Source organism: Trypanosoma cruzi, genomic scaffold (genome assembly GCF_000209065.1).
Source record: "Trypanosoma cruzi strain CL Brener 1047053517165 genomic scaffold, whole genome shotgun sequence".
Classification (NCBI taxonomy): Eukaryota; Euglenozoa; class Kinetoplastea; order Trypanosomatida; family Trypanosomatidae; genus Trypanosoma; species Trypanosoma cruzi.
The window spans coordinates 26,958-38,874 of NW_001849299.1; the positions used below are offsets into that span (position 1 = coordinate 26,958).

Sequence of the window (11,917 nt, forward strand, 5' to 3'; positions counted from 1 at the left end):
CTCTGATAAGACATGGAAGGGACGAGTACCTCGGAGTGAACGCCACAGTAAAGAAAGGAACGAGTGGAGGGGCAACATTGCATGGCGGCGGTGTGAAGTTCCAGGGAGCGTGGGCGGAGTGGCCCGTTGGCAGGCAGGGGGAGAATCAGCTGTACCACTTTGCGAACTACAACTTCACTCTTGTGGCGACGGTGTCCATCCACGGTGAGCCGAAGAGTGACAGTGTCCCTTTGATGGGTGTGCGTGCAGGCAGTGACGGAGGAACGAAACTTATGGAGTTGTCGTACGGCGGCGGAAAGAAGTGGCAGGCGCTGTGCTGTGACGGAACAACCGCGGAGCACGGCAGCACTTGGGATCCAGAGACAACACACCAAGTGGCCATTGTGCTACAGAACGGCACCCAGGGCTCCGTGTACGTCGATGGTCAGCGTGTGTGTGAGAGTGTGCAAAGTAACTTTGAAAACACGGAATCGAAAGGTATCTCCCACTTCTACATTGGAGGGGATGGAGGCAATGCAGAGAACACAGCGGGTGACGAATATGTGTCTGTGACTGTGACAAATGTCCTGCTGTACAACCGCCCGTTGACGTTTACTGGTGGGAGTGCCGATTTGGAAGAAGCAACGGGTGATGGCGGCATTGTGCGTGGGAGCGGACTGTTGCCATTGCTGCTTCTGTTGGGACTGTGGGGGTTTGCGGCTCTGTGAGGCGTGAGTGGCTGCCGCGTGGGACAATTGCGCCCTCCCGAGCACAGAAATACTATTTCCATAGGAACGAATTTATTTCATAAAAACTTTTTTTGTGCGTATTTTAAATATTTTTAATGCTTTAATTTTTTTCATTTCATCAAATTTGTTTTTTTTTCCCATCCCCCATTCTTTTTTTCTTCTTCCCGGGGCAATCACTATGGACTTTTTTCTCTCTTTCCTCTTTAATTGTTTCTTCTGCACTCTTCCTGTGAGGGGTGCCGTGTGTTTCCCGCCCAACTGCTCCACTCGCACACCCACCGACACGCTCATGACGACGGCCCTGTGCGCCTCGCCTGCTGCACGCATGAGGAGGGGCCGCGACGAACGGCGCGCTGAGGGAGCCGTGGCGTGTGGGCGTGCGACGAGGGCCTGTGGGGCGGAGCACACATTTCTTTTCCTCTTGTTTTGTTTTTTTTGCGGCCAGGGCGGGCAGACACTCGCAGCGCCACACACACAGCCACACCCTGCCGCCGTGTTTTTTTTTTGCTGCGCTCACTCTCCCGATGGAGAGACGCGACTCCCGTCATGTCTGCGTGATTCTCTCAGTCCCCACACACACGAGTGACTGTGCTCTGCGGGCCGCACTCACGCACGCTGATGAAAGGGCTGAGGGGAGCAGCAACACGCAGATGACCCCATGAAATATAAACGATGTGCGGACACACATGGAGGGTCAGACGGTTGAAAGACATTTAAATATCTTTTTAATTTTATTTTCGGACAAAATATATGCAGACAGTTTCTGGAGCAACATGGTAGTTGGGTGCTTTTTTTGTGGTTTTCTTTCTTTCTTTTTTTTTTTCTTTTTTTCTTTTTTTTTTTTTTTATCATTTGGGTGCAGCAGTAATGGAGGACTTTTTTTCATTTTTTCATTTTTTATTTTTCTTTCCAAAGTGTGAGTTGCGAAAAGGTGAAGATGAATTTTTTTTAATTTTAATAAATTTTTATGAATTGCCGCTGCTTTGTCTGCAGTGCAATATCATGAGCTTGAGCAGTCTTTTTCTCTTTATTTTTGCCATGCGCTTCTGCTGTACAGTTTTGTTTGTGCGTCCCTTCACATGCTCCGCTCCTGCTTTTACTTATTTGCTTCGTGTGCCTGCAGGCACACACAACCACACAGAATGGTCATTGCAGTGGATTTGGATGCTTCTTTTGTAGCGTGTGCTGGCGGTTGCGGGTGGCTGCTGCTTCTTCCGTGGGGATGAAGGGAAGGAGGAGAGAGGGAGCGTGCACCGCGAGTCACTCTTCCTGCGGGTGTGATGCGCGCGGTGGGCTGCGACTGCTGTGGAGGGCCGCATCCTTTCGGTGTGCGCTTCTCCGCCGTTGTGCCGTGCGTTTGCGCATGCCATTTATTGTGCGCGTGCGTGCTGGGCATGTTTTTCCGGAGCGTTGGGCGGCCACCATCTGTCTATGGCGGTTTGTGTGAGCGGGCACGTGCGGACGAGGGTCAGGGCGTATGGAATGAGGGAATGGCTTGAGGAAAGGGGAATTTGATTTGGAGGGTATTTGGACCAGATTCATTTGGCTGCGGTGGACACATGCACGACGGATGTGTTTCTGCATAATTGGGGGAGGATGCGACAGGATTTTCCGAAGTGGCCCGTCAATGCAATTCGGGTTTCATGGCACTGAGGCACAGTGGTCTTCCTGCAATGGCTGGTGACGGCCCCTAGTGGACCGGCGTATTTATGCTGCTGCTGCTGCTCGAGGAGGCGTAGAAGTGCGATTTGAGGTGAGCGACGGAAGGGTCACACATCCCGCAGTGACGGTTGTCGTTGGCCCACCGGGTGCCTCTGAGGTTTTTGTTGGATGCAACGTCCTTATGCCCGTCTCCGGATGGCGGCATCCCTGATGCAGCCAACGAACGGGGCTGGGAGCGACGGTGAGACGCAAGCACGTGTGGATGTTCGGAGCGGCCGGCACACCGCACGCTGAGAGCATGGCACGGTGAGGACCGGACCTAGAAAAGGGACACCGCGTGGGACGTCAATCCTCACTGCAGCGACCGCCACCGAATTCGGATTTGCTCGCACCTCCTGCGGTCCCTCTTCCTCCCCTCACTTCTGTGCCGAGGACTGTGCCGCGGGATCCAGCAGCGCGATGTTTGGCCGCACGAACATGGCCCGAACAAATGGTTTGTGGGTGGAGATGTGCACTGCGAAGAAAATGAAAAAAATGTTGCGAGACGACCACCACGACAAGACCGGAGTGAAGCTGTGTCTTGTCCACTTGCGCGAGGGCGGCCTGCCACCTGGTCGGTTAGGAGGATTATTTTTTTTTTTGCGTCGTTGCGCTCTCTTTTTATTCCGCTGCGTTTTCTTGCGGACCTGCGAAGGGAGATTTGCAAGAAATTCCTGCGAGGCGTCCGTGCCGCCGTCGGAAAAGCGGATCCCCCTTGAAAAACGCTGCTTTTTAAATTTGTTTTGGGCGGGGTGTTCCTGTCGATTCAACGCGACTTTGTTTTGCGTATTTGATGCGTGTGTTTCCGAGCGGTTCGATCAGTGCTCCCAGCCCACTCGGATGTGGTGTGCGCGTCGACGTGAAGGTGCCTGCCAGCCGTTTTATTGCCTCCCCCGCTGTGGCTGCCGCCGCTGCCTTCTTCTCTTCCTGAGATCCTGCGGCTTCTTGACAAGATGTTTTGGAGAAGGCGTTGCCGCTCTTATCGTCCATGGTATTTTGATTCTGGTGCCGCGGTCAGGAGACATTGAACGAGAGGGTTTGCTGCCCTTTTGTTTTATTTGTCCTCTCTGCCTGATGGCCAGTTCTACACAAACGTGCTGCTCGGCACTTCAGTTGGTGCTGGCGGGATTGCTTACGGTTGTCACTGGCAATCGCATGCGCCACCTCTTCTCTGCTCCTTTTCAGTGTCGCATTTTTTATTGATTGACGGACGCCATTCTGTCCGGCGTGCCACCTTGATTGGATTGTGTGGGACTGCTCGCCAACGCCATCGGAGAAAGCAGGCCGACTTTTCACGTATTTAATTCCACCTTGCGCGCAGGTATTTTCTTTACATGTTCTGTTGGGCACTCAGACAGCGAGGTGTCCGGAAATATGCGTGCGTGGAATTTTTCCCGCCGTGTGAACTGCGGGCAGCACCGAGGGGCTGCCACTTTGACTCCGCAGAGTTGTTGCGTCTCTTTGCGGGGTTGGCAGGGAAATTCCATGCCTTCTGTTACTGCTGGTTTGTCCCCAAATGTTGTCACTCCATGCGAATAATGTGCTTCAGCGAGTGAGGGGGTGGTTGGGTTTGTGTGCACTCTGATTGTGTTTGCTACTTTTTGCGGGCACGCAAAACCTGATTGGTGGTAAAGTGGAGCGGGGCGATGCATGGCTGCGTCTCGCCCATCGTTCACTGCACGATGGTGTGGTGCACATTGTGGTGTTGCCTCTGCGATGTGACTGCGGTCTCCTGCGCGGCAATGGTGGTGGGTGGAGGGGAGTGTTGATTCTCGGCGGGACGGTGGGATCGTGCCTCCCTTATTTTTCTTTTGTGGAGGTGTGCACTTATTTTTTGTGTCGGTGATGGGGCAAAGCGACGGACAACGTGGATAAAACAAAATAAAAAAGGGCGATAGTGTGGCTGTATGTTGGGGTTGGTTGCACGCCTCGCGTTGCTGCGGGGCGGTGGGCCTCGGCTGCCTCACCGACAGGCGTTGCAGTGCGGCTGCATGGCGCACCGACAGCCCCGCCGTGCGAGTGCCACGCCCAACGCCGTTGGGACAGCGGGACGGAACAGCCGCGAGTGTCCTTTGGAGCCAGCGGCGCCTGCTGGCCGCAGTTGGGCGGTGCGAGTGGGATGCTTCACCGCACGGGTGTTGTGGTGGCACCTCGCCGTGGCTCTTGTGATGGTTCCGACGCTGCAGCTCGACGTGTGGCGGGGAGTAAAGTGTGGCCGCGGTGGACCATGAGCAGCACCGTAGAGGAAATCCTGCAGGAGGGAAACACTAGCAGCACCAACATGATGCTGAGTGATTTCCTTTGGAATTATGTTGGCGGCAGGGCGGCCGTTGATGAAGGCTACAATGTGACGATGGAGTTGTTTGTTCAGGAGCCGGATGATTGCGTACAAGACCAGCGGCTTCTTGAAGAAATTCTTAACTTAACTGCGCACCAAGCGCTGGAGGCCATTACTAAGCCGCTTCACGAAGGTGTGCTCTCTCGGGCAACGTAGGACTATGAAAGAAAAGCATACAATCACTCCTCTTGCAAGGGGAATACCAAACGGAGTACTCACGCAGGTACTGACGGAAGCGAGGCGGGAGGCAGAGGGAAGGCTAAGACGAACGCAGGAAATGAAATTTACCATTTCCACTAATATCGAAGATGTACTGTTTAAAGGAAGAGCTCGCGTCAATGAAATGAAGCTGAGCGACTATCTTACAAGAGAACTGGACGGCAGGGGCATTGTGGACACCAATCGGGATGTATTGCTGGAAGAGTTTTTCAAGGACCCCACGAAGTATATCCACGATAAAGGAGCGTTGAACGAAATACAGGCATCGGATCGTTATTTGAGTATGAAGCGAGCTGTGAAGGGTGAAGCGATCTTCGATGAGGATATACGCAAGCTATGCGATAAGGGTGTCAACAATCCACCTGGGCGGTCATTAGCTGCTGCGGAGGCAAAAGCAACTGTTCATAACTCCAATAAACATTTTTTGGATGCGGCTGCCGGGGAGGCGAGGAACCCAACGACGACGAGCGCACCGGAGAAACTGGAGGGATGCTACGAGTCTGTGCACAATGCGAGGCGGAGCCATGCGGTGGAACTTCCGGACGGCGTGGAGCGGAAGAAAAACGAGGACGGGAATGGGGGTGCGTGAGGGGAAGCCAGAGCAGTCATGGACGTACAAGAAAGCTGACGACGCTACCGAAAAGAATGACGCTGTGCAGCAATCCGGTGCGGCACCTCCCGTGTTGATGGTGCTCACCTCGGACAAGGGATGGCCGTACTCGCGGAATACGATGCAGGATCTTCCCAAGGACGTTTTTGTAAACTGTGGGGTGGGTCGAGTGTGGCAGATCGTCAGGGGCGATCTAACCGCGTGGCTCAGCCCTCACGGTGGTACCGACTTTACGCCCAAGCGACGTGTGCTGATTGAGACGCCCGGGATCGGGAAATCGGTGGCTGCCGGCTCGTACCTCCTCTACTAGCTGCTGCACTGCGATGTGGAGAAACTCCAAGTGGTAGTCCACTGTTTTGGTGGAGGAGATGCGTGCGTGTTTGACAAGACCACCAGAGCGGTGACAAGATACGGCGATGAGGACATGTGCATCTCGGAGTTGAAAAGTCTGAGGGGCCATGGGAGGAATGCGTATATTATCTACGATGTGGCAAAGGAGGGAACGCCGCCACCGAGACATTTTGCGCCTACTTCCGGAAGGGGCATGATTGCGGTGTCATTCCCAAAGGTAACAACTGTGATGAGTGGGCGAAGCAACTACGAGCCGCGCGAGTCATCGTGAAGTGCCCCGACGAGATGGATGTGAAGGCGATGTGCGCATGGATAACGCGTGATGAAACCAAAGAGAAACAAGCGGAATGCTGGAAGAGGTCGAAAAACACATGTATCTTTTGGGACCGATTCCACGTCACGTCTCTGATGAGGAGGCGTTTACGGAACGCTGTGAAGCGGTGAGGTTTGCATTGCAATCGATCAACGAGGTAACTGTGAAAGAGTACTTTTCACGGGGAGGTGAGTCGCCATTGTATTCTGAGGACCCGTCCCACAAGCCTGTGAAAGTTGTTCGGGAAATATACGAAGGCGGCGAGAGCCTTTTCAATGCACCGATATCTGATTGCCTCGAGGAACGGGCGTTGGAACGCTTCCCAAGTGCAACAGAATAAGATGGCTTTTTGAGGCTGATGTTGGCGTCGAAGGATAATATTTTGCCAATATTTTTTGGATGGTTTGCTTTGAAATTGTGCACGGAGAGTGCCTTTGTCAAGACAATGGGGACGAAACTCACGGAGTTTGAGCCACCAACAGGACGTCAGGCAAAGCCCTGCGTTTTGAAGTTGGCCACTGAACCGCATCCCAAGGGAGATGAAGGTTTGCTGCCGAGTGAATATGAAAAAACGATCCGTAAAATAAAGTACGGGGTGCTGTACAAACCGGCGGTCAAACACTTTCCGCTGGTGGACGCCTTTTTTTTCTTGGTGTCCAATCCAATGACCCTGGTTGAGCTGCGGATGACTACGGCGGGTGGACAACACACCACCGCCAGCACTGTGAGGCAGTTCACTGAGTGCCTGGCGGCATATTGTAATGGTTGGGAGGAATCATCCCAAGACATGTCGTGGGAGATTATTTACGTCCAACAGGCAGACAGCACGCCGATGAACGACTGGCAGAGATGTGATGTTGTCAATTCCAGTAATAAAACCGACGCGGACAACAATGAAATAGCGGCGTTCTGGAGGGAGAAGGTGCGCCAGTACCCAGTGTTAATATCGTCCGGAGAATTTTCAATGGACGAAGCTCTCCGAAGTGTGCAATAAAATAAATAACAATAGGAACATAGATTGGGAAATTGAAAGTGAACGAGACAGCTTGATTTGTGTTAAAGATATTGTGGGTTTATGTATTTTTGGATGCTTGTGTCTGAGCATGCGGTGCGGGTGCACCAGCCCCGTGCGGTGACAGTATATCGCACAGATTTCAGAACTGTTCAACGCTATCGAACATAACAGTGACAGAAGAAATTAGGGAGGGAAAGGGGTTGTTTGGCTTCTGGTGAAAAGGATTGGGTGGTTTTTATGTAGTGTGTTGATTGTGTGGGTACGAGGATTAATTGGAGAATTGCCCCGGTATGAGGGAATCATTGTGGCTGGCGGTGTCACAGTACCACTGCATTGTCCATTTTCTTCTATTGTGTTCGAAGGCCCATCACTAAACGAAGCATCTTTAAGGGATGGACGACGAATGAGTTCTATTGAGGAAACAGTGCGCTCCGTGTGACCGCGTGGACTGAGGCGCCGCTTCATGGATGGGTGAGGATCCGCTTCCACGTGTGGCTCTTTGGGTGATTGTTCGCTCGCTGTGCGTTGTGTGTTTTCTGCGGGGCTGTGGCCGTATCCCGTTGGCCGTGGGCTTGAACTGGAGGCGGTGGCATTGGGTCTCTTCTCGTCCATTGGTGGGTGACTGCTGGCGGTGTGTGCGTTTGTTGTGTGGAGGGCCGAATCTTCTTAACTGCGGACCGACAGCACTGCAATGGTGTGTGTGTGTAAGGGCTGTTGTGGTGTCGCGGCCAGGATGAGGGCCGTGGCGATACTTTTCCCGCCTGTTGTTTGTTACTTCCGTGTGTTTGTGCTGCTTCTTGCTTTTTTTCCCCTGTCATTTTCTTTTCTCCCGTGTTCCTGCGTGGAGTGGCCGCATGCTTGCGGGCCATGTTGATTGTGAGTGCCTCTTGACGGCATCCATCTATTCATCTCTCTCCGCCTGTCTGTCTTCCACTGTTGGGTGTGGCGTGTTGCACCGTGGGAGTGCTGCCCCGCACACACCGACGGCCCGCCGTGACCTGCTGTGTTGCTGCACTTTTCTGTGGGTGATGGCTCTCCGTGCTGACCCTTCCGGATTCTCTTGTTTTCCGCTCTCTGCGTGGGTGCTCTGCTCTGCCCCCGCTGGCGTGTCTGATGTATTGCCGTTGCTGCTGTTTTCCTCCCTCACTTTTTGAACACACACAAAGAAGGAAAGCAAGCGCTAATCGCTACTGTGCACTCTGAAGGCTCTGAAAGGACCAACCGTACACCGCCCACACACACATATTTGTATACTCTCACGTGTTGCTGCAGTGAAGGCACCCAACAAACACAACCTTTGCGGCGTGAGCGGATCCAGCGGAAGGAGGAAGGAAGCGAAAGTGATCAGCAAATGCCCAGCATGTCCCGGCGTGTGTTTACTTCCGCGGTGCTGCTCCTCCTCTTCGTTATGATGTGCTGCGGCAGTGGAGCTGCCCCTACTGAGGCGAGCAATTCAGGGAAAAAAATCATCTTTCAAGTAAATGAATCATTTTCTGATTCATGGAACGAATCTTTGGTACAAGCATTTCATTCGTTCCGTGCACCCTCTCTTGCTTACGTGAGTGGTTTTGTTGTGGCCACTGTTGAAGCGCATTACACAAACTCCACGGATCAAAAATCGTGCGTAAGTATCGCTGCAAAGTCGATGATAAGCAGTGGAGGGACGTGGACAAATGGAACTGCCATCGTGTTTGATCATTACGACGTGAAAATTGACCGCCTGTTGAGCCCAACTACCATTGCGAACGGTAATAGTGATGATACAAATGCTCTTGTCGGGGGTTATGGCACGTCAACGACTCCATTGACGGAGTTGACTGATGGTAAATATTGGATGCCCAGGATGGCGGAAGTTATGGTTCGGCGTTACAGAGACGGTGAGGAAGAGGAACGTTTTGAGTGGAAACAGTTTGCAGACACGTCGAAACTTCCTTATGACTTTTGGGGGGATAACAGCGCTAACCGCGACCGTTTCAAACAATTCCTGGGTGGTGGTGGCGCAGGCATTAGGATGGAGGACAAAAGTCGCTATTTGCTGCCTATTCAAGCCTTGACCCATGATGGAAAGAACGTTTCTTTGGTCATCCTTGCCAACGGTACCTATTATGGTTGGGAGTTCTCGGAGGATACGAGTGATGAGGGATGCATCCAGCCTGCGGTCCTTGAATGGAATGATGAAATTATCATGATGACGTCGTGTGATGACGGCAGCCGCAGGGTTTACTGGTCAAGCGCCATGGGGAGATGGTGGTATGAGGAATACGACACTCTTTCACGCGTGTGGGGCAACTCGCTGAATCGTACAGGGCACGGCGTGCAGGGTGGCTTCGTCAGCGCGATGATCGATGGACAGAAATACATCCTCGTCAGTCGGCCGGTATATGCTGAGAAGAACGGTAAAGAGACGGGCCGACTTCACTTGTGGCTGACGGACATGCAACGAATTTATGATGTTGGGCCGATATCCGCTGAGAATGAGAACGTTGCCGCCAGCACTCTGCTGTACGCCACGGTCGAAGCGCAGTCATTGAAAAAGGAAGGACCGAAGGAAGAGAAGAAACTGTACTGCTCGTACGAGGTTGCTGCAGAGGGAGATAACTACAACATTACTTTTGTGGACCTGACGGAGAAGCTGGAGGAGATGAAGAAGGTGGTGGCTGCATGGAAGGAGAAGGACGCGTACATTGCGAGGGAACACGGCTGCGGGAATGAATGGAGGAATAATTGGCACCGTGACTGTGGTGAAGCCCTCACTAAAGGGCTGTTTGGCTTCTTATCCAACAAGTCAACTGACAGCACGTGGGCAGACGAGTACCTCGGGGTGAATGCCACAGTGAAGAAAGGGATGCCAGCGGCGGATGGTGGATTGACGTTCGAAGGGTCCGGAGCAGGGGCGGAGTGGCCTGTTGGCAAAATGGGGCAGAATGTGCCGTACTACTTTGCGAACTACAAGTTCACTCTTGTGGCGACAGTGTCCATTCACAAGGAGCCGAAGGGAAGCAGCTCTATCCCTTTGATGGGTGTGAGGATGAACGATGCAAAAGGCACCCTGCTCTTTGGTCTGTCGTACACCCACGAAAAGAAGTGGAAGGTAACATTCGGTGAGAGTCTTCGGAATTCCTCGGCGTATGATTACGGTGTTGGATGGGAAACAAACAAAAAATATCAGGTGGCACTGGAAATGCATCATTATGATGGCGTGAGTGTGTACGTGGATGGAGAGGAGATATACTACACCAAAGATTATGAGGACGGGGAGGATTACAACTTTACTCAAAAGTTACGAACGCTGTTGAGGTCCCACGGCATCTCGCACTTTTACATTGGCGGGGACAGTACGAGCAACTCGGACGAAATTGATGTGACGGTGAGCAACGTCCTGCTGTACAACCGCGCTTTGAACGAAGCAAAGCTCAATGCGTTAATGAAGAGGAACACAGTCGCTGCTGCAGCGGCGAAGGTGCCGGACCAGGAAGTTGCGGCTCAAACTACCAATGTGAGTGAACCTTCTCGTCATCCCGCCAATGTGCCCGTCGCCACGCCTGAAGCACAGCAAGACGCCACATCAGCACCACGAAGTCAACACTCACCAGCGCAAACATCAGAAAGTGAAAGTGGACCAGCAGAATCCAAGCAAACATCTTCTGATATCATTGACCCCTTCACCTCAGCTGGTGTGGGAATGGCGGAAGAAGACTCTACGTGGAACGTCAACACCGACGATCGGGCGCCGCACGGCACTTCACCTGATGTTTTGGAGAGCGTGCACGACGAGCCGTCCACTGCCAACACGCTCGCCAGCGACGAACAAGACGCTGACCGTGACGAGGACACGCATGCCCACACTGCCGTGGGCACGAACAGCGAACCCGATTCATTCAGCAGCACTAACGTGTCGGGTGGCGCTGATGCCGCGCCGACTCCTTCGAGCACAGCGCCTGGGGAAAACAAGGTCCCATCGGAGCTCAACGCAACAATACCCTCGGACCACGACATTTTGCTTGAGTTCCGCGATTTGGCGGCCATGGCTCTAATTGGTGACAGCACCGTGCATGCGTGTGTGTCTCGGGTGTTGTTGCTGCTGCTTCTGGGGCTGTGGGGCACTGCGGCTCTCTGCTGAGGTGTGAGGGAGGGTGGAATTGCGGCTTTTCGTGGAACAACAAATGTGCAGCTTCCCAGCACTACGCAATCAAATGTCAAGAATACCTCTTTTTACTTTTTCTTTTTTCATTTTTTTTTCCTTTTTTTTTTCTTTTTTTTTTCTTTTTCTTCTTTTCTTTTTTTTTTTGTTTCATTTCTTTTTTTTTTTTACTTTTTTACTTTTTTTACTTTTTTTTTTTTAATTTTCTTTTGGTTTTAAATTTTTTTTTTGCTGGTGCTCAGTTGAAATAGCCAGCACCCCTGTGTGTTTTCCCCCCCAAATGGTCGCTTTCTGCACATCGTCATGAGTGATGTGTTTCCCCCTCTTGTTTGCTTTTGCTTTTGTGACCCACACGCGGTGCCGGCCTCATTGTCGTGCGTCCCACGGACTGCACGAGAGGAAGAGTGGAGGAGCAGGCCGGATGCCGCATGGAATGTGAAGAATTTTGTGTGGGCTCGTGGAACAATGTGTTTTTTTTTTGTTTTTTTTCTGTGTGGACAG

The 11,917-nt window shown here is 52.4% G+C and overlaps 3 protein-coding genes and 1 pseudogene across 3 annotated transcripts, besides 5 other annotated features; all 4 read left to right on the forward strand.

Moving 5' to 3' along the window:
* Tc00.1047053511779.10 (trans-sialidase, putative) lies at window positions 1–707 on the forward strand (the record flags this gene model as incomplete). The annotated part of the gene is made up of 1 exon (XM_801895.1): window positions 1–707. A coding segment is annotated over one exon (707 nt), but the record flags the coding sequence as incomplete, so codon positions are not given.
* Window positions 1–8,068: a sequence feature (areas not merged during assembly with more than two copies in the genome that could not be assigned to a particular haplotype).
* Window positions 1,528–1,575: a microsatellite.
* Window positions 1,669–1,697: a sequence feature (AT_rich).
* On the forward strand, window positions 2,850–3,632 carry Tc00.1047053511779.31 (uncharacterized protein; the record flags this gene model as incomplete). The annotated part of the gene is made up of 1 exon (XM_801897.1): window positions 2,850–3,632. The coding sequence occupies one exon, from the start codon at window positions 2,850–2,852 to the stop codon at window positions 3,630–3,632; it is 783 nt and encodes a 260-aa protein (XP_806990.1).
* On the forward strand, window positions 4,494–7,310 carry Tc00.1047053511779.50 (annotated as a pseudogene).
* Window positions 8,069–11,917: part of a sequence feature (heterozygous, Esmeraldo-like haplotype) that runs on past the window's edge.
* Tc00.1047053511779.60 (trans-sialidase, putative) lies at window positions 8,627–11,395 on the forward strand (the record flags this gene model as incomplete). The annotated part of the gene is made up of 1 exon (XM_801896.1): window positions 8,627–11,395. One exon carries the CDS (start codon window positions 8,627–8,629, stop codon window positions 11,393–11,395), a length of 2,769 nt encoding a protein of 922 aa, XP_806989.1.
* Window positions 11,485–11,646: a sequence feature (T-rich).